The 21,918-nt window shown below is 54.3% G+C and overlaps 1 protein-coding gene across 3 annotated transcripts in view; it reads left to right on the forward strand.

Moving 5' to 3' along the window:
• The first annotated feature begins 1,433 nt into the window (after positions 1-1,433).
• The window catches only part of KCNN3 (potassium calcium-activated channel subfamily N member 3), a 170,756-nt gene continuing 150,271 nt past the window's right edge, over positions 1,434-21,918 (forward strand). For 2 of the 3 annotated variants that reach the window (XM_061120695.1, XM_061120696.1), the window contains exon 1: positions 1,434-2,670. In XM_061120695.1, coding sequence (XP_060976678.1) covers positions 1,768-2,670 — 903 coding nt within the window. In that variant the 5' untranslated portion in view covers positions 1,434-1,767. Of the gene's footprint in view, positions 2,671-3,607; positions 3,830-21,918 lie in introns of those variants that run through there. The other variant, XM_061120698.1, reaches the window with a different exon arrangement.

Raw genomic sequence — 21,918 nt, forward strand, 5'->3', positions numbered from 1 at the left:
TGGCTACTTGCTGCTCACCATTCAGAACTGCTTTAAAACTTCACTGTGTGTGCATGTTTATGGACCAGTGAGTGCACACCTATGTATATATGTGCACCTGCATACATGTATCTGTGTGTGTGTATGTGTGCACGGCTCACCTACTCTTCCCCCTTCCTACCAGGAAAGCAGCTAGACAGAGGCCAAGGGGTGATGGGGGAACCAAGAGCCAGGTAGGAAGACATCGCCTTCCTAAAACCCCAGGTATGCCTGGGGAATCCCAGGCCCCCTCTTCACTCATCTCTAAGTCAGTTGCAGTTAGAAATGGAGATGAATTCAGCAGGGTCCCATTTTTTTGGAACTCCCTTTGCACACAGTGGGAGCTTAATAAATACTTGATGATGGTTCTGAACCTGGGAAGCCAGCAGCTGTTCCCAGCTCTGACTCTCAGAGCTCCATGGAACAGGTCAGGTGGGGAGCAACCACGGGGGTCTTCAGTCTTCCTGCCAGACCCTCCCGTGACTCCAAGTCCACATGCAGCCATAGTCCATTTCACACATCCTGCTTTGGGGAGGCCAGTTCTTCCTCCACAATTTCTATCTGGCTCTTTCCCACTTGTCATCTAAGCCACATTTATGGAGCCACCACTTTGCACAGAGCATCATAGTGGAAAGGCATCCTGGGAGATGGTATAGGGGCTGTGGGTTCAGACTGACCTGGGTTCAGATTCTATTACCCTTAATTACAAATGGGGTAACATCTGGCAAGTTACTTATCTGTGCTTGAGTGGTTTTTTAAAAAAACGGTTTTCATCTGTAGAAGGAGAATAATGACATAATTTTCATAGGGTTATTGTGAGGCCTAGAAATAACAGATGCTCCTGCACACATATTGCAGGCAGTTCAGTATTTACCTGGGGTCAGAAGGATGTGACCTTTGCTTCTGTGACCTTGAAGTTGTTACTCAGTATCTCTGAGCATCAGTTTGTGAAATGGAAACACGATGCCCGCCTCCTTGGGTATTTGGAGGCTGTAGCTGGATAATAGGTGTGAAATAAGCTATCGTAGACCCTGATCATTGATAACTCTTCCTGTTTCTTGCCGCCGCATCACGGTGCACAGTTCCCCTTCGAACGAGGACCTCCGCTCCTCTTCGCCACCGCCCTGCGTGCGCATACATCCCGTATCGCCGTGGGCTGACGGGTTTCTGCCATACCTGTCAGAGGAAAAGAGGGCAGCTGCTCAGCTCCCGGGTGGGGAGCGGAAACTACAGTTCCCAGCCCTCGCTGCGCCACCGCCGGGGCTGGGAGCGGAGCGCGGCAGGCCCCTCCTCCGGGGAGGAGCCTATGCGGGGGGCGGAGTTAGGAGGTGGTTGGAGAGTTAAGCCAAGCCAATGAGACCAGCTGCTAATAAGTGGGCTTGGCTTACCCTATAACAGTGGCAGGAGGAGGAGAGCAAAGCTATTGAGCCAGCGAGGAGTGAAGCTGAGCCTGGCCTCACACGCTCCTAGAGGACCACCTCCTGAGACAGAGTTCTTTTTCCCCCTTCTTCTTCTTTCTCCAAGCTCCCCTCCTGCCCTCCCTCCCTGCCCAGTACCATGCGTTCTTGAGTGGCAGCGTCTGGACTCCAGGCAGCCCCAGAGAACCGGAGCAAGCCAAAGAGAGAGGACTGGAGCCAAGACACTCTGGTCGGGGAGCTTGGATGCCTGGCTTTCTTTGAGGACATCTTTGGAACGAGGGTGGCTTTGGGGTGGGGGATTGTGCTGCAGGCAATACAGCCCGGCCCCAAGATGGACACTTCTGGGCACTTCCATGACTCCGGGGTGGGGGACCTGGATGAAGACCCCAAGTGCCCCTGTCCATCCTCCGGGGATGAGCAGCAGCAGCAGCAGCAGCCGCCGCCGCCACCGCCGCCAGCACCACCAGCAGCCCCCCAGCAGCCCCCAGGACCCCCGTTGCAGCCTCAGCCTCCGCAGCTTCAGCAGCAGCAGCAGCAGCAGCCACCGCATCCCCTATCTCAGCTCACCCAACTCCAGAGCCAGCCTGTCCATCCCGGCCTGCTACACTCCTCTCCCACTGCTTTCAGGGGCCCCCCTTCATCCAACTCCACCGCCATCCTCCACCCTTCCTCCAGGCAAGGCAGCCAGCTCAATCTCAATGACCACTTGCTTGGCCACTCTCCAAGTTCCACAGCCACAAGTGGGCCTGGTGGAGGCGGCAGGCACCGGCAGGCCAGCCCCCTGGTGCACCGGCGGGACAGCAACCCCTTCACGGAGATCGCCATGAGTTCCTGCAAGTACAGCGGGGGGGTCATGAAGCCCCTTAGCCGCCTCAGCGCCTCCCGGAGGAACCTCATTGAGGCTGAGCCCGAGGGCCAACCCCTCCAGCTCTTCAGCCCCAGCAACCCCCCGGAGATCATCATCTCCTCCCGGGAGGACAATCATGCCCACCAGACCTTGCTCCATCACCCCAATGCCACCCACAACCACCAGCATGCCGGTACCACCGCCAGCAGCACCACCTTCCCCAAAGCCAACAAGCGGAAAAACCAAAACATTGGCTATAAGCTGGGACACAGGAGGGCCCTGTTTGAAAAGAGGAAGCGACTGAGTGACTATGCTCTGATTTTTGGGATGTTTGGAATTGTTGTTATGGTGATAGAGACCGAGCTCTCTTGGGGTTTGTACTCAAAGGTAGGGGCTGCAGTTTCTCTTTATACCTTTGAACAAAAGGAATATGTAGGTAGCAAAAGAGAGAGAGAGAGAGTGGGGGAGAGAGAGAGAGAGATTGGGGGAGTGAGAGATGGTGGTGGTGGGGAGAGGTGTTTGCTCAATTATATCGAACACTTAACTTCCCATGGTTTTCCTGCTTAATCCCGGGAGAATTCATTCCTTGCTTCCCTTGGAGGGGGGACATCCCCACACACTGTGTCTAATTTGCAGACTCTGTGTTAGGGAGGATTAAAGAATCCCTTCTGAGAAATCATCTTTCCTCCTGGCTCACTCGTACTAAAGCATAACCCAGCAGCTTAACGCACCAATTAATTACACTCTGCCTTGATGTGCTTGCCAGTTCCTGTGACTTCCCTCCTCTCCTCCCCTCCCTGCTCCACTCCATTTTCCCGAGGATAAAAAAGAAATAAATGTCTGGGTGGGGGGTGGGGATTCCATGCCAGTCCCCTCTCTGTCTTCTCCCTCTCTTCCCAAGTTTCCATTTCCCTCCTCCTCCCTGAGAGACTTAGGGCAAAATAGAAAAGCACCGGTGATTTGGCGTCTCCTGGGGTGAGGAGGGGCATGGGGTAAAAATACAGGCGGAGGAAATCAGCGGTCCTTTCCCTCAGGAAAGAGGACTCAGAATAAACCTGCTGCTGCCTCGTAAACACCCCCTGATAAAAATGGCTACAGGTGTTACCCGGGCAGAGCAGATGGGCGCCGCCTTGGCATCAGCGGCGGTGGTGGGGGGCGGAGTGCCTCTCCTTGGGATGGAATGACAGGGTTTCCCGGGCGTCCCCGAGAGCCCGCGCCCCCGGCTCAGCCCCAGTTCTCCCCTCCCACCCCAACTCCTTCTTCTCGGGGATAAATAAGGATGAGTGTGTTCGCGAGAGTGTGAGTGCGCGCCCCGATGGAGAACGGCGGCGGCGGCGGCACCGGCTTTAGCGGGGGAGCTGGCCCCGCTGCTCCAGCCTCTGTCCAGTCCCCAGGCGGAGGAGGGGGCTTCCCTCCCCTAGCGGGCTTGGAAATCGCGTCCTTCAAGGGAGTGGGGCTTGAGGAAGGTGGATTTCTGTCAAAGCTCTGCTTGCTGGGAGCCCTCCTGCTGCGAGCTTGAAGGCTTGGAGACCTGGGGAGTCATTGGGCAAGTGGATTTTTTTTTCCCCACTCTACCCTTCACCCGCAGTTTACTTGTTGGGGTGTGTGTGTGTGTGTGTGTGTGTGTGTGTGTGTGTGTGTGTGTGTGCGCTTGCTTGTTGCTTGGATTTCTCTACTTATTTGTCATTTTGGGCAGGGGATGGCTAGGCTGGCCAGCGGGTAGCTGGGAGGGGCTCAGCTGTTGGGGGTTTCAAATAGAGCTTGTTTCAGGCTGGGCACAGCTGCTGTGAGACTGTCACATTCCTTGTTGAAATCCAGTCACAAAAACCTGGGAGGTGCTGATCGGATTTCCCCCATTCCCAGCCTCTCGCTCGCTCTCTGAGCTGGGGATGGCTAGATCTGCCTGCTCTAGAAAGGGGTGGGGCAGACCTGTCAGACGGCCTGAAGAGCCAGAATGAAGACTTCCAGGGGGAAGGTCCTGGCTGCTCAGAGGGCATTGCCCCAGCTCTGGGCAGTTCCCGGAAGTCGCCTTCGTCTCTGGAGGTCTAGGATTTGAGCCCCTCAGTGAGCTGGAGCAAGCGGGGTTTCCCCTGGAATCGCAGCTCACTTAGTCATTCCCTGTAATGAGCCTCTGAGTCTGCAGGTCTTTCTGCTTGCTGCCTTCTCCCGCTGGGCGCTCCAGGAGAAGGGGCCACTGGCTTCGGCAGGCCCGGCAGCCACCCTGGGCACAACCCCAGCCCCCTCCAGGCTCCCCCTGGGGACCAGGAGCCCTTGCTGGGGGAAACTGATGCAGGCCCAAGTGCTGGGGGGGTGGGGAGAAGGGGCAAAACCAGTACCCTCTCTTTTAGTGAACCCCTGAGCTCTTAGGGGACTGGCTCTTCCTTGAGACAGCTCCCAGTGTGGGATCTGTCTGTGCACATTTGTCCTGATGGGGTGGGAGGGTTGCTGCTGGAGCAGGTGGCTCCCTTCTGGAGTATTCAGGGAAAGGGGCTTTCCCGGAGCCCGAGAAAGCAGACGCTGGGGCAAAGGAAAGTTGAGGTGATCCAAGAGGCTGGGCTTTGCCTAATATTAAACTGATGACCCTCTGGCTGATGGATGCATGGAGGGGAGCAGCAACCCAGAAAGTCTTGCTTGCCTCAGCTAATGAGGTGGCCACTTCCTGTGCACCTTGCGGTTGGTCTTGGTGTGCTGAGCAGGGCTCACTTTCACCTGCTCACCAGCCCTCCCATCCTCTCTCCAACCAGGCTCTGAGTCATTATGGAACAAGTATTTTCTGGGTGTCTGTGTCAGGCCCTATGGGCCTAGTAGGGGGTTAGGGCAGTTATTGTCTCTCCTCTCCTGGAGGCAAATAGGATTGTTTTAAAGAAGCAGAGCAGAGTCTGAGTCCCAGCTCTGCCACCTCCAGTGTATGATCCTGGACAATCCATGTAGCTTCTTTGAGCCTGTCTCCCTAGCTGTCAAGTGGGGAGAGCGGGATGCTCCATGAAGGACCTATTGCTATTTTTTTTTTTTTTTTTGGACCTATTGCTATTGTTATTGATGATGGGAGGAAAAAAGATGTCTTTATCCTCTGTTATTTAGCTCTGGCTTCGGAATTAGTTGGGGCCTTGATACGCTTGGAACCAAGACTTGTCAGTGGAGTGAGAAGTTGCATCTTGGAGGGGAGAACTTTGGAGAATGGGCTGGGTCTTCTGATTCACAGGCATGCATGTTAAGTCGCCTCAGTCGTGTCTGACTCTTGTGACGCTATGAACTGTAGCCCACCTATGTCCTCTGTCCATGGGATTCCCCAGGCAAGAATACTGGTTCTCTTCCAGCGGATCTTCCTGACTGAGGGATCAAACCCTAGTCTCTTATGTCTCCTGCATTGGCAGACAGGTTCTTTACCACTATTGCAACCTGGGAAGCCTGGAAACCACCTATAGCATGGGTCTGTTGCAGGGGAGGTGAACCTTTGTTCCTCAGTCTTGCAGAGAAAACAGATTCTATTGTGATGAGAGGGTTTAGGTCAGAATGAAGAATCACCAGCTGGGGGAACTCAGAGACAGTCAGTGACCCTGGGGACAGATGGCTGACAGCCTCTTTTGCTGGAGAACTCTGTGTCTGGTTGGTTTGCTGACTGGTGTGGAAGCAGGAGGATGGACAGATTGGATTATTCTGTCCTGATGGTGACAGTTCCCACTCAAAGGCCCTGGGGAGAGGGACACACTTTCTTTTCCCTAAGTGATGAAGATTGCTAACCTTGTGTTTGAGCTGCCGCTTTCTGTAGTTTTCTGCTCTTTTTCATGGGGCTGTGGCCTTTATGTTTGCCTGTCTCTGGCTGCTATCTGTTACTGGGGGAGGAATTCACCACAGAGGCCTGGCTCTCTTGAGAAGAAACAGCTTGACCCCTGAACATAGTCAGTTCATGCTAAAGGGCGACAGCGCAAGGAAGTAAAAGAAATCAGGATGGAATGGTCTTCGGCCTCCCTCTCGCAAGCCGCAGGTGATGATGGAAAGGGAAGGTGGGCTGAGGTAACAGGAGAGCTGTTTGTGATCACACCCGGGCCGCGGCTCCTGATGGTTATTCCCAAACCAAACGAGGGCGAGGTGTTTTCTTTACGGGTGGATTCACCCTTGAGGACTTGGCCCGCGGTGGGGCCGGGTCTAGAAGTCCTGTTGAGGAAGGAGTCTTAGTCTTAGTATACTGCCTTAGTGCTGGTCAGGGTTAAGGAATGAGGCTGTGGGGGTCCGCCTTGGCATGCCTTATTTTCCTGCAGAGCCGGTCTGAGCCACACCTGCTCTGGCATCATACACTGCCTGTTGTGCTCTTTCGGGCAGAGCTGGGGGCTTGGTGGCTGCCCCCTCCCCACCTTGCCATCCTGCTGGTGCCTGAGCTGGTGCTTCCGTCCAGCGGGGGCGTCATCAGTGGCCTTGTGTCTCAGTGGCCTCCGGTATTGGGCAGTGGGCTCAGCCCCGGGGAGGCTGGGAAATGCTGGGGCAGCAGAGTGCCTGTTTTGCACAACCTCAAACCACTTCCCCACCCCCGGCCTCACAATCTGAGTTTCACCTCCCAGGCAGAGCCCATCCTCTGCCCACTCATGCCCTGCTCCTGCCGTCCCCCCCCCCCAGCTTCCTGCCTCTCTGCTCTTCCTCTCCCCTGGGGGCCTTGTTGCTGGGATCATCCAGGCCACGAGTGGAGGCGTGGGTATACTGGGCTTCCCCGGGCTGCCCTGTCTACTCCCATGTGTGGCTTCCTTTCTTCAGGCCGCCTCGTGGGAGGCCAGCCTGAGAAAGGCAGGCTTCTCTGCACACCCTAGGGAGCTCGGTCCCCTGGCTGTTCACCCTTCCAAGAGAGTGGGGTCCTTTAGGGCCAACTGGTAGCTCTTCGGTGACCTCACAGAGGTCTACCCCCAGCCTCCAGCTGGAATAATTGAGTGGGTTCACTGGTCCTAGCTCTTCTGTTCTCCTGCCCTCCCTGTCGTGGAGGGCTTGTTTGCAGACCAGCAGCTGATGCTGGGTGCTGAATGAATGATCTACACCTCCTGCCAGACCCAGGAGCCGCCCTGGGGTAGGAGGGTGACTGTGGGGTGATGTCCTGGTGTTTGGGAGCAGATGCTGCAGGGTACTCATGTCTGTGGTTTCCAGCATGTTGGGAAGGTAGGAAAAGGTCAGATTCCTCTCCCTGGAACCTCCCTATGGGACAGGGAGCAGAAGGCAGGAGACTTTTTTTTTTTTTTTAATTATTTATTTGGCTGCACCGGGTCTTAGTTGCAGCATGTGGGATCTAGTTCCCTGACCAGGGATCGAACCCGTGCCCTCTCCATTGGCAGCACAGAGTCTTAGCCACTGGACCACCAGGGAAGTCCCAGGAGACTCTTTATAAGCAATTGGCTGGAGGCAGGCACCCGGGGAGCCAGCCACCCAGGCCCGAGGCATATGTTTTATGATCACAGGTCACACCCAGTGTCTTGGCCCAAGGAGGTCAAGAGAGACTCTGGGAGCGTGAAAGTGAGCCTGTTCTCCCACCCAGGGTGGTGGTGACTCTATTTATAACCTTGGTGGACAGTCTGCAAATGAGTCAAACGTTTGTAACCCACAGAAGGGACAGCTAACTTTTATATAGGCTGCTCTTTTGCGTGTCATGACACTATTTATAACTGTCCCGGGGGAAAGACTTCATAACACATCCGGACTTCCTTTCCCCACAGGCAGCGCTCCCTGCTGCTCTGGCCCTGGCATCATCGCTGGGGCATTTATCGGCTGCATGGGCTCGTTATAAGCCTGGTGCGTGGCCTTGTATTTCCCTTACTTAGCTTGCAGGAAGGGGGATTTGTGGGGCCAGGGTCCACAAAGATCTGCTCTAAAACATAGACGGTAAAGAAAAACAAAATGAAAAGAAATTGGAGTAACCTCTGTTGAAGCTGAGGCCTGGATGGAGATATAAAATCAGAACTGAGAGCTTTGGCTTTGTTGCAGTTATTTGTAAGCACATTTGGGGGAGAAAATGAGTATGTGAGAGGGAGAGAGAGGGAGTGAGGAGAGAGAGAGAGAGAAGGGGTGGTGAGGGGCGGCTGTGTACTGATTAAATACTGCCTTCCTCAGCTCAGTGGCAGGCGGACCAGCACATTCATTCATTTGTAGCTGTTTTTCTTCTCTTTCTTTCAAAACCCCAAAGAGGGAGAGAGAAAGAAGAAAGCCTCCTAGTCCTCTTTAGATAATGAGGGTGGGGAATTCTAAGACTGCACTGTTCTTAGGAGCTGTGGGGAGGAAAATTCTAGTGCCTTTTTTTCTGGTGAGGAAAGTCTGGAGGAGGCTGTTGGGTTTTGGGGTGCCCCCTCCCCTCCCCTGTCATTCCACCCCCAGGAGCTCAGCTGGGATCCGAGAGAGCAAGGGTGGAAGGGGGAGCTGGGGGCAGGGACCACCCTGCTTCGTCTCTGGGCCTGACCCTGCAGGGGCCATGAATGCTGGGTGACAGGAGTGGGGAGGCAGGGGACATTCATGCCACACTGGGTAACCTTCTACTGGAGAGTCCTGGAGGTAGGGGGTGGTCACAGCCTCCTGCGTAGATGATGTCACGGGGCCAAGCGGACACTGCTGGTGAGTAGCAGGACTGGATTAAGAACCCAGGGCCATTAGACTCCGAAGTTTAGGCCTTTCTGCTTGCCTGCCTGCTGCTGGAGAAATTGCTTATCATTCTTAAGAGACCAGCCAAGGTTTATGGGCCTGAGAGCTGTGATGCAAAATGTGGGAATGGGAGGAACTTTACCAAGGGCCGAGAAGTGGCTTGATGGAGGGTGGGTACCAGTACAGCCACCCAGAGGACACAGTGTGGGCAAGACGGCGAGGGAGCGGGGTCCTGGAGGCAGCCTCAGTCCAGGGTGACATGTGGACAGGTCCACGGTCTGTCCTCCGCTGCCTCCTCACTCGGAGGCCCGGTGATACTGCTCTGGGGCGATGCTGGCAAAGCCGAGAGGGCAGAGGTGTGGGGATTACAGGAAGAATAGCAGTGTATCCTGCAAGGGCCTGGACCAGGGGGGCTCCTGCCACAGCTCTGCAGAGCTCACCCTCCACTCCCTGGGAGTCAGCAGGACACGGTCGTGCGTGGTTGCCTGGCCTCCGGGCCCTCCTTTCCTCTTCCCCAGCTCTGACTTCAGGGCTCCTTATTGGAGTGACCCGTGTCGGCTCAGCATCTTACGTCTCACAAGGTATTTCCATGTTTGTTCCTCAGGATCCCCACCTCCGCCCCGGGGGTCGTTTCAGTCTGCAGTATCTCACAGATGAGAAAGCTGAGCTGTAGGGGGGTTAAGTGGCTAACTCCTGGTGCCCATGTGAGGAGAGATGGGTCTAGAATGAAAGCTCAGGTCCCTAATACCCTACTCATCTCTCTGTTCCAAACCCCACCACAGACCTCTTCTGGGGATTTGAGTGAGGGAAACTTCAAGGGCTTCCCCACCCCTGCTTCTAGAACTTTCTTCTGCATCCGTGAGTCCCAGTTTCCTACTTATTTAGCTCTCGTCAGCAGCAGTTAGTGTTCAAGGAAGGCCTATCTTTGCTTTAAAGGAGCACTGTAGAGGTCCCTCCACCTCTTGCTTCTGGCATGCTGTGTGGCCTTTGTCAAGTCCCTTCACCTCTCTGGGTCTCTGATTTTCCAGCTTAAAAATGAGGGCTGAACTCGGATGCTGAGCTTCTTTCCTGCTCCAAAACTTTCCGATTGCACTGAACATACATTTGTCCTGGCTTTATCACCAAGATGCCAAACCATAGTCTTCCAGCTCCTGTTCTCAAGGGGTGCTGGGCCTGCACCCAGGCGCGATCCACCCAGGCTGGGCTGCGGTTTCTGCCAGTGGTGTTGGGAGTGCTGAGAAAGGATGCAGTCATTTGGGATGTTGGGGGGCTCCCTGTAGGAGGTGGGATGGCCCCTGAAGGGTTAGACAGACCAAGATGGCAGGGTCACGGGCAGTGGGCCTTTCTGAGAGTGAGAACGTTGGCAGCCAGGGTGGCGGGTGCAGAGTCGGGAGGGAACAGAGCAGGGGCGGCGTGGAGGTATCCCCCATGTGGTGTCCACGGCGCAGGTAGGGAGGAAAGGAAAATCTGGGGTTTAATATCTAGTTGATGACTGTAATTGCCAGGGGCTTGAGTGCTGAAGATCCGCAGCTCTTCTTAGAGGTGATACCAGTTGGCCAGAGGTGGCCTGGCATGGCAGTTGCGGCCGTGGGCTCTGGGCTCGCATCTAGACTCAGCAACCTCCTAGTGGTGGGTCCTCAGGGAGTTTCCTGAACCTGGGGCCAGTTTCTCAGATGTTCAGAGAGAATCAGGCCTGCCCATAGCATACATGGTACCCAGGTCAGAGCTGGGCATACTCTAAGCCCCGACGTTCACCAGTGGTTGCTTTTGTGAGAGCGGTGTTTAAAAGATGCTACTGTTAGCCCAGAGTCCCCACCACCCTGAGAGCCATGGGGGGGTTGGGGGTGCGGATGCACACATCACCCTCCACCCAGGTGGCTGTAGAAAGGGGCTCTGGAAGGGGCGAACACTTGTGGAAATGCTGCCTTCTCATGAAATCGAACGACTTCGCTTGGGGTCCTGTTTCTGACTGGGTCCCTGTGGGTAAGTCTGTAGAAGAGGGAAGCAGGCTGTCCCCTGGAAGGTGGGGCTGCAGCGGTGGCCCGGCTTGGGCTTCTGGAGCCTTCTAACCTCATGGGACCCAGTTATTCTACACTCAGCGTCAGCAGTCTGTGGCCTGGGCACAACTCATTGGGTGTGGACCTGCAAACTGGACAGGTGGAGAGAGATCAAAAATAAGCTCAGGGAGCCAGGCCAGAGGCTGAGAGGACTGAAGGAAGGTCACGGGGACACGCAATGACCAGGCAGAATGAGACTGAGAGCATGGGGTGACAGGGATAGGGCCAGCCAGGAAGCCTTTCTGGGATAGAGCTGGGCAAGAAAAGAAAGGCTTTCCTGATGTGTCTTCAAGGGAACACAGCTCTTTTTCCTCCAACACTTGCAATGGGGGTACCTTCTTGAATCCAAAGGTCGTAGGGGCTTGTGAATCAATCTCCCTAAAAAAAAATTCTCTCTACCCTTTCTGCTCTGCGTGCGTGCTAACTCACTTCAGTCATGTCCGACTCTTTACGACTCTATGGACTGTAGCCCGCCAGGGTCCTCTGTCCATGTGATTATCTAGGCAAGAATACTGGAGTGGGTTGCCATGCCTTCCTCTAGAGGATCTTCCCGAACCAGGGATTGAACCTGCGTCTCTTACATCCCCTGCATTGGGAGGTGGGTTCTTTACCACTAGCGCCACCTGGGAAGCCCCCTTTCTGCTCTGGCAGGTGGTAACTCTCCCACCCAGGCGTCAAGGAGCAGAAAGAGCAGTTGGGTCAGGGAGGGATGTACCAGGGGATTGGGGCTTGCCCTGCGTGGAAGCCATTTTTTTTTCAATAGGCCTGGTCGCAAGGTAACCAGAGTTGTATTCTGAGCAGAGCCGTGTTAACACTAAATGAACAACATGCAAATGATGTGTGAAATAATATGCAAATTGGCATCTGTTATTTTTGAGGCAGCGTGTTGGGCATTTTTCTTAAAGGACAGGCATTGTGCTCAGTGTCAAGTGAACAGGAAACTGTCTTACGGGACGCTCCCCTAGTAGCTGAATGGGCTGGTACCTGCCCCTCAGGATTCACGAGCACCAGACTGGCCAGCCAGCATCTTCAGGAATCATTGGTGTTTAGCTTGAGCTGATAGACTGAAAAGCCCAGGAAGCTGGGGGTCGTGGCCAGGGCCCCCTGGCAGACAAGGAAGGGGAGGAGGCAGGTGATCTGGCTGATTGTGGGCAGCCGGGGAGAGACTGCTCCAGGGGCTAACGCTGATTGGCCATAAGGCCAGTGACTCACAGTCTCTGAGCCTCAGTTTCCCCATCTGTAAATGGAGAGAGTGGCGTTCGCCAGCCCAGTGAGAACTAAACGTGATAATGGTTGGGTAAGTGGCCAGCCCAGTGGCTGACACATCCCGAGCTGCCAACAAATGGCAGTTCTTCCTAACGCCTCTGCCTGAGTTGGCACCTGCCCGCATCCTCGCACGGTTCCACCAGCAGGGATTTTTGCACAGCCTTTTCTCCCTTTTAAGAAGATTTCTGATTTTAACAAATTGGGGCTTAGCCATTTTCTCTCTCTTCTGGCTTCCATCGGGGAGGATGTTGGCTTGCTCAGCTGGTCCCCAAATAGCTCCCACAAGTGGGGATGCCCAGAGCCACGGACAGAGGTGATGTCACCTTCCTCCAGGATGAGGGCTTGGGCTGGGCATGTTGCTGTGGGTTGGGCTACTGCCTGTGGAGGGGCTCAGAGCTGGATGGCATTGACAGGTTGACCCGGAGAGGCCTCCTCTGGGGACAGCCGCTGGCGTATCTGACCTGGTGTGGTACCATAGCTCCCTGAAGGGCCAAGCTCCATGGACCCACCATGTGTGTGCCAGCCTGCATGACATGGCCCCTGTACAGGCCTCCCACCTGTGTGAGGAAAGGGCAAAGACCATCCTCCTCTTTACAGGACCCCAAGGCCCAGAGAAGTTATGTAAGTTGTCCGAGGCCACTCAGCATTGTGAGTGGAATCCAGGAATTCTGCGGTTTAGTCCCACTGAACACTCGCTATATGGCAGGCCCTATTCTAGTTTCCAGGAATGCAAAGGTCTGTGCCCTTAAGGATGCAAATCAGCTATAGGGGTGTCTCCTCAGTGAAATGTGTTACTCTCTGCATTCTCTTTCTAGAAGGGTTCAGACTTTCAACACAGACCTGGATTCAAATCCTGGTCATGTGCTATTGAACTGTGTCACCTTGAGCAGTGGTCTCTTTATCTGGAAAGAGGGATTATAATTCCTTTTGCTGAGGGTGGAGGTGGAGGATTCAACTTGGCACAGACCTGGCTATTAGGGACTCTTTTGTCTACACTGCTCCATGGCAAACTTTGCCATGCTGTTTCTTTTGAGAGTTCAGGGGCCATGGGATTGTAGAAACCCTTTAGGGTTGGGCCCATGACTCCCTACCCTTCCTGCTCTGGGCTGGATTAAGCATTCAGCTCTGTCAAGACGCTCTCCCCTGCTCCTGAGGGGCTAATGATGCTGAGCAGGGTGGGAGGACGTTTTGGTACAAGAAGCCAGACTGTGTGCCAGCGATGGAGAGATCCCTCAAGAGTAAAATGAAATTGATGTGAGTAGAGAGCAAGTTCAGGATGGAGCTTGAGTCATGAGGGTTTCCTCGAGGGTGGAGGGGACCATCTATGATGCATCTGTTCTCAGCAGCTCAGCAGAATGCCCCGCTCTTACAAAATGGAAACTTCTTTCCGCTTTCATAAAAATGACTCCAAAGCAACACTCTTAGTCAGGAGTGTAAAAAGGAGCAGATGGAGGAGTAGAGGAAAATGAACATATACCAGGGCCTACTGTGTGCTTTTATACACCTCCTCTCATCTAATCCTCGCAACAATCCTTGTTTTACAGATGACTGACCCAAGGCTCAGAGAGGTTGGTGACTTGCTCAGGATCTTACAGCCAGGAAGCGGTGGTCTTGGGTCTCGAACCCAAGAGTGGCAAAATGCAGGCCTTGTGTGGCAGACATGTTTTTGCAGATCACCTCCTGGCCCGGGGCTCTTTCAAGCCAAAGAGCTGTTCTTGTTCTCTCCACCCTTGCCCGCTGTCACTGTCTTTCCAGTCTCCTCGGAGCCTCAGTGGATGATTTGAGCTCTGGAGGAAGGGGTGGAGGGGAGGAGAGAGAAGGGGAGGATGTCAGCTTGGACACAGGGGTCTGTTGAACCTTCAAGAGGCCTGGGCACGTTGCCAGGGAAGACTGGGCTCTGGGGTGGAGGATGGCCCCTGCGGGCTCTGGCAACAATCATGCTTTGGTGTTCTTGTCCCAGCTCTGCAGCTGCCCGGCTGTGCAACCTAGGTGACAAAGTTGACCTCTGTGAACCTCAGTCTTCAGCTCTGTGAATAGGGATGACGATGTGGGTCATGAGGAGCCAATGAGATGAGATCCAGTGCCGAACTCATGGTAAAGGGCTGGGGCAATGCCAGCTGGTTTTTATCATTAATTTTCTCATTGTACAACCTGAAAACTCCAAACACAGACGTAGTCTCCAAAGCCCAGAGGACTAGATAGAGTTCCTGACCTTGTAGACCCTTCCTGGCTGGACCATCTGTGGCTGGCCTGGCCAGCAGGCATCTCCCTGGGCCCATCCCATTTCATGAACAGTCCAGTGCCCCCCTGCCCCCCCACCCCCATCTCCCCACCCTTGGTCCCACTCCCAGTTTATCCCAGGACCAACCCCACCCCAGCTTCACAGGCCCTTGGTCTTTTGTGAGTAACTCGACTCATGAGGCTTGACAGGTGCCAGGTTGGCTCTGGGAGTTCAGCACTTAAGACATGGAGCTCCAGGTTGGTGGGGGAGGCCGGTGGTGAACCAGTCATGACAGGTATGGTGGGAGTTTGGTAGGAGACAGGACCACACACATTTGGGTCCTTGATTTGACCCATAAAGCTGAGACTGAGTCTCCCATTCCTTCTGCCTGTTCCCCTGCCCTCTCTCCCCGCAGGTCTGTCTCACCTCACTGCTCTCATCTGCCCTTGTATCCGGCTCCCAGCCGCCCGCTGCCTCCTCTCTGTGGCAGCAGAGCCTGGTGTTACGAGAGCAGGCTTTCGCATGACAGATCTGCATTTGAACTCCCTACTGCCTGTGTGACTTTGGGCAAGCTGATCCAATGCTTTGATTCTCTCTCCTTAGAGGTTCAGCTTAACCCTATTTCTGGGGGCAGTTGTGAGGATTCAATGAGGCACCCTGGTATATAAAGCATATGACATGGATTTTGGCCCTTGTTGAGCACCAGTGAAGCCTGTGGGTGAAGAGAAAGGTCCTGGACTAGGAGGGAGAAAACTTAAAACTTGGTTTCTGGGCCTCTGTTTTGTCATCTGGAAAATGGGAGAAGTGAGGTTGATGATAATTTTTCATTTGGCCACTTTAAGGGAGGAAGGTCATGAGGACCAGATGGAATTAAGGAGTGAAGGGGAAGAAAGCTGTGATGCCTTGCGTGGAGTGGTGCTTGGCTGCTCATGTTTTGGGGTTGGGGAGGTATGCTGGGGAGGTTTTATCTGCCTACCCAGGAGTGAAAACCTGCGAAGGCATTGTGGCTAAGTGGATTTTCTCACTATCAGGAGACAGCTGAGAGACAGACCCTTCTGGCTAGCCTCCCTGCCTGCTGCCTCCTCCCTGCAGGCCAGCCCTTGGCATGGGGCCTTTTCGGCTCCTGAACCCTCCTAGCAGCAGGGATTTAATTACTATAATGTAAGTAGCCGTGGCTCAAGGCCTTCTGGCGGAGGGGAAACAGATTTGTCTTCTCACTGGGAGAATAAAAATCGATAGGAAGGAAAGGCAATGTACCTTCCCCTGGAGTGTGGGGCTGATGCGCGGCTTTCTTGGAGGTGTGGGGAGAGCGGCCTGCATGGCAGTGGGCAAGACACAGGGTCTGGTTCAAGGACCTTTGCTTCTGGCTTTTGTCTTCAGTGCGTGACTCAGCTGAGCTGCCTCTGTTTCCCCAGTCACATGTCAAGCCCCTCCTGCGTGCCTTGCACCGCCCTTTAGAAATTTCTAGCCGAGTAAGGAGCCCAAAAAGAAAAGTAAATAACTTTATTGATTCAGTAAATAGTTATTGAACAGGGTTGTTCTAGGTACCATAGCTATAGTAGAAAGAAGCCAAGGAGATAAAAACCCTGGCCTCTGGAACTTACATTTTAGTAGGTAAAACTGATAATACACTATATGTTAATTATACTTTATGTTAGATGGCAATAAATGATGTGAAGAAAAAGAAAGCTGAGATGGGAGGGCTGGGAGTTCTGAACGAGTTGTAATCTTAAATACATTGGACGGTCTCACTGAGAAGGTGACAATTGATGGGAGATCTTTAGGAGGTGAGGGAGGGAGCCCCGGCGGGATAGGAAAGAGCAGTTTGAAGACACTGGGTGAGCAGTCATGCCTCAGACATTGTCTGAGCAGCTCTGACCAGTACTAATATAGTACAAGCCACATCTGGAATTTCAGATTGTCCAGTCGCTATATTAGAGAATGGAAAAAGAGAAATGTGAAATTAATGCTAATGGTACTTTCTGTTTATCCCAGTGTAGTAAAAAGTATTACCATTTCAATGTGTCATCCATGCAAAAGATGATTGAGATAGTTTAGATTCTGTTCTTCCTGCTAAGTCTCTGAAATCTGGAGTGTTGTGTATCTTACAGCACATTTCAACTGAACGCGAAATTTTCATTGGAGATACCTGATCTGTATTCAGAGTTCATAAAATTCACAGAAAAGTAGATGCACATACTCAGATTGCAGCAAATATATTTAAAAGTTTTCCAATAGATGCATGGAGTGTCATTTTTAGAATAGGTTATTGAAGATGAAATGCATTAAGTTCTTCTGCACTCGCCACATTGCAGGGCTGCAGTGGACATGTGGCCAGCTGCTGCTCTGTTAGTGCGGGTCTTGTGCAGTGAGGCTGAGTTGGGGAGTGACGGGGGCGTGGAGGAAGCATGAAGGGTGTGAGGTCAGAGAGGAGGCGGGTCTGACTACGGGGCTTTGCAGGCCATGGTGAGTTTGACTTCCACCCTGGGTTAAATGGGAGCAGATGGAGGGCTTTGAGAGAAGTAACAGACTCTGACTTACATTTCAATAGGGTGGCTCTGGCTGCAGTGATGGGAGCAGATGAGGGGGCGGGGGCAAAGGTACCCAGTTAAGAAGCTGCAGTCACAGTCCAGATGAGGGGTGGTGGTGCTTCAGGAGCAGGCCGTAGCAGTGAGATGGTGAGAAGTGGTTAACTCCTTGGCATTTTTGCAAGGAAGGCATTCCTGATGAACTAGATGCAGGGGTATGATAGTGGGGGAGGTGATGGAGAAAGGGAAGGTCAAGGATGAGGCCAAGATTTTGGCCCAAGGCTCAGTGGACACGAATTTGAGTAAACTCCAGGAGATAGTGGAGGACAGAACAGACTTTCATGCTGCAGCCCATGGGGTCACAGAGAGTCGGATATGACTTTTAGCGACTGAACAACAATATATAAGGATGGAATTTCCATTAATCACAGTGGAGAAGACTGTGAGAGAAGCAGTTTGGGGGAGAAGATGGGAGTTTGGGATTTGACTTGCTAGATCTGAAATGTGTCAGTTTCAATATACTGTGGATAGCATGGGCCCTGAGGTTGTGGGAGGTCAGAGGCCTGGGGCGTGGAAGTCTTCTGCCCAAACCCCTGCACCATGACGGATCATTCCCCTCCCATTCCCAGAGGCAGTTCGTGGCACAGCTGAATTTTAAAAACATTCAAATAAATTCTCCGTGCCTCCAGCACCATCGATGCTTACTTCCTGAAGGTCACTGGAAGTTGCTAGGGTCTTCCGAGTCAGAGTCATATTTCAAGGTCACATCTCCCTGCTCCTGGCTGATCCCAGAACAGTGTGATGAATAAAAAAAGAGTCATATGTGGTCAAGAGCTCTCCCAGCATGCTGGGAAGGCCAATTTTATGGGAAGTTACTAAAACAATACAAGACTCTGAAGCCACACATTCCTAATTTCCCGGCACTGGAACTCTGTAGGAATGTGGGGGAAGGGATTAATTAGGGGTGGAGAAGGGGAGACACGTACTCCAGGTCTCTCAGCCAGGGAGGAGGGCCTGGCCTCTGGGAACCCCCAGCCTCATGTTCACCAGCCATGTGACTGCGTGCCAAGGGCTCTTAGGGACCGTGCCAGGCGTGGTCACACCTGTTCCTTTTCCAGCTAGGAGGAGGGTTGGGAAAGAGGGTTAGAGTGACTTGGAAGGGCTTCTCCCAGTCCTACTGGTGTCCAGCCCTGGGACCTGGGCCTGGAGAGTGAGGGTCCTGGGACCTGTGGACAGAGGCCACGCCATCCTGGCAGACTAGGCCTGCAGGGCATGGGTCTTTTGACTCAGGTCCAAATCCAGAAACTGACCATTATTCGGTGAAACTTCAGTGATTTGATCTTTGAGTCTGTTAGTGCATCTGTTGAGTGGGGGTGATGATGCCTGCCTGGGCAGCTTTGTGGAGTGATGTTAATGAATGACCTTAGTGCTGAGATGTGACACTTAGTAAATATTGATATTTAGTAAATGTTGATTCTCCTCTTCCTTCCACGGATATAAGAATTGCCTGTGGAGAGGCCAGCTCTGCCCTTGGAATGGAGGGAGATGGTGCAGAGGGTAGTGGTGTTGGAGTGAGGATGCCCAGTTAGCACTGAGAGTAAAAGAGAAGGAAGCACCTGTCTGAATGGGAGAGAGTGAGGACGAGGGGCGGGGAGTCTCCTCCCCCATGAGGGAGGAGAGGTTGGGGTCTCACCCTGTGCCTTTAGATCGAAGCTGTTGAGTGGGGTGACTTTGCTCCCCAGAGGAACACTTGGCCATGTCTGTAGACATTTTTGGTCATCATGACTAGGGGAAGGCTGTTACAGATGTCTCATGGGTAGAGACCAGGGATGCTGGTAAACATCTTACAGCACACAGGGCAGTCCCCACAACAAAGAATTACCCGGCCCCAGTGTCAGGAGCACCGGGGCGGGGAAACCCTGCTTCAGATGACTCATTCTCACAGGCTTCTTGTGAGGAGGCATGAGAAGATGGATGAGACTGCTTTATCAGCTGGAGTGTGCCACTCTCTCCCCACACCCTTTTCTCAGGGGCAGCCCCGTGTCATGAAGGGCTCTGGACCAGGACTCAGAAGACCTGAGTTAAAGGCCCGACTCGGTAGACTGTGTCCTTGTGCTTGGTCTCCGTGTCCCTCACCCTTGCAGGCCTCACGTGTAATTGGGACGGGGTGTCTCCACAGCGGTGGGCTGTGGTGTGGACCCCTTGGGAGCCTGTGTGGGGAAGGCGCTCCATCAGCTGGGCTGTGCTGGCAAACGAGGGTTTGGAACCCCCCACCAGGATTGGAACCTTTCCACATTTGCCTTTCCGTGAGTGATCCTTTAGGAAAGGGGAGTCCAGGAGTGCCTCTCTGCCCCTACAGGACCACGTGGCTGCTCCCCCAAGGCCTGCTCCATCTTGCTTCTTGTTTTGTGTGTTCCCGAACAGGTGGAGCTGAAGTCTTCTTTTGGGAAGATGGAATTTGCAGGGAAATGCGGGGTTATTGTTTCTGTGCCGTGTGAGTGGGAGACAGAGCCGGTTGAGTGGCAGATTCCCTGGCAGGGGAGAGTCAGCTGAGTGTGCCAGCCTGGGCATGGCTAGAATCCCTTTGGGGTGAGTGGGCCAGGATCCCCCGGTAGTCCCCTTGGAAGACTGTTTGTTCTGAGCTCAAGACTGACCGCAGGGGAAGACAGGCCCCGCTGATGGGGAGGATCCACATTGATGAGTGGAATCTCTGAGGGTGTTCCGGGCAGACTTTCCCCGAGGTCCGTTGGTGTGCCAGGCATAGGCCCCAGAAGTGTTGGGGGACAAAGAGGTAGACAAAATGTGCTTGGGGCAGGTGGGTGGGTGGGTGGCCAGGCTGCCACGACTCTGAGGAGCGGCAGACTGTGACAAGGGCCCTGATAAGGTGGGGCATTACACTGAGGGCATGCCAGGAACCTCTCACATCTGGGGGCGTCTTAGAGGGAGTGGGGGTGCAGGCTTCGTAGGTAGGGAGGGCTTCATGAGGCGAAAGGGAAAGAGTGTTCTGAGCTGATGGCACAGTGTGGGCAGAGGCCCAAAGTGGGAGCGTGCCCGGTGTTCTCAGGGAAGGACAAAGGAGGTCGGTTTTCCTGGAAGTGCTGGGAAGAGAGGACTGGGGACGGACATGGAAGCTGCCCGTGGGGCTCACGCACCAGGCTGAGCACCAGGCCGAAGAGGCTGCACTTCTCTCTGAAGGCACGGGGAGCCATGGGAGGTGTCTGAGCAGAGGAGGGGCGTGATCAAGCCCCAGCAGAGGATGGGTTGTTTCTAAAAGGAGGGAGCTTGAAGCTGGGAGGCTGGTTAGAAGGTTATTGCAATAGTTCTACAGAAGAGGTGAGGGCTTGAGCCAGACTGAAGGCAAAGACGGGGGGGGGGGGGGGGGGCGGGGGGGAGGTGTGTTCACTTAGCATACTTAGTGTTAGTCGCTCAGTCATGTCCAACTCTCTGGGACCCCGCAGACTGTAGCCTGCCAGGCTCCTCTGTCTGTGGGATTCTCCAGGCAAGAATACTGGAGTGGGTTGCCATTTCTTCTCCAGGGGATCTTCCCGACCCAGGGATTGAACCCAGGTTGCCCTCCTTGCAGGCAGATTCTTACCGTCTGAGCCACCAGGGCTGCTTCACATTTCTCCACCCTGGATGTTGTGTGTGAGGGTCATGGCGAGCACTGGGCCCTATTCCTCTTATTGCTCTGCTCAAAACCAGCGGCTTCTTGGAGGGTGGGAAACCGTGAGCCTTGAAGCAGCCCGCCAGTCCCAGGGGGCAGGGTGGCACAGAGCCCGCACCAGCCACCCTGGCTGGGGGGCTTTCCTTCTGGAACCCACAGGGCTCAGCCCTGGCCTCCTGCCAAGCCCGAGGGAGATGGAACACACCCTCTTCCTGCTTGTTTTCAAAGACAGGGGAGGGATCATGGCAGCGGGCCGCAGCCAGCTCCGCCTGGGCTCACATCACCGCTCGGGTGCTGACAGGCTGTGCTCGTGGGCAAGTTGCCCGGTCTCCCTGAACCTCAGCCTGTGCAAGTGTGAAATGGGGGTCACGGTGCTCAGGCCCCGGGGTGTTGTGAGAGAGGATTAATAAGGACACAGGTGTAAAGTTCTTAGCTCAGTACATGGCCACGATTTCAATTTACAAGACACGGTGACAGACTGGCATGACGGGGCGGGGAGAGCAGGGCCCTGTGGCCTGTGATGGAGATGGAGTCCTGGGAAGTGGTTGGCATGATGAGTTCTGTCTTAAGGGTGTCACCTCTGAGGGGCTGGTCTCGGGGGCATTCGAGGGGGGTATCCTGCAGGAATTGGGTGATGCTGGGATCTTCCAGCTGTGGGGTTCACAGGAACTACCCTGACTAGTTGGCTTGGAGTCAGCTTTTCAGAACCCCAGTGTCACTGTAGGTGGTCCCAGTATGAGGCTTGGGAGCTGGTCCTCAGCGCCTCCCTCCCAGAGACTGGCTCCACCTCTGCCCAGGGTCCCGCTGGGTCTTGGCCCAGCACAGGCTCCAGAGAGGAGGAGCCCTGCATTTGGGATCAGTGATCTGATGCCCGCCCTGGCTCTGCCCCTTCCCTGTCAGGGTGACCTGGGCAGTTGTGTGGGCTCTCAGGGTAGGGGTCAGCTTCCTCATCCACGATGTGGGGGTGATTGTGGGAGGATCCGTGAACTGAGGTCTGGGGAAACCTCCCGCGGGTGCCTGGCCGATTAGAGCTCTCAGCAAACATTTGGTGAATGAATGAAGGCAAGCCTGGGTGGGAGGCAGAAAGGGATGTTGAGGGGTAGCCCTGAGGAGAGGCCAGGGAGTAGGGTGGATAGCGAGGGGATGGGCTCGATCCCAGCTCAACTCCTGGCTTTGCCACTTGCTTTCAGGATGTCTACCTCATTACTGCCGTGTGTGGGTGGTAGGGATAGGAGGTTGGGCTTGGGGGCCACCCTCATGCCCACCTCACCACGTAGCGATGGATCTGTAGGG

The sequence above is a fragment of the Dama dama genome, chromosome 20 (assembly GCF_033118175.1).
Source record: "Dama dama isolate Ldn47 chromosome 20, ASM3311817v1, whole genome shotgun sequence".
NCBI classification, from domain to species: Eukaryota; Metazoa; Chordata; class Mammalia; order Artiodactyla; family Cervidae; genus Dama; species Dama dama.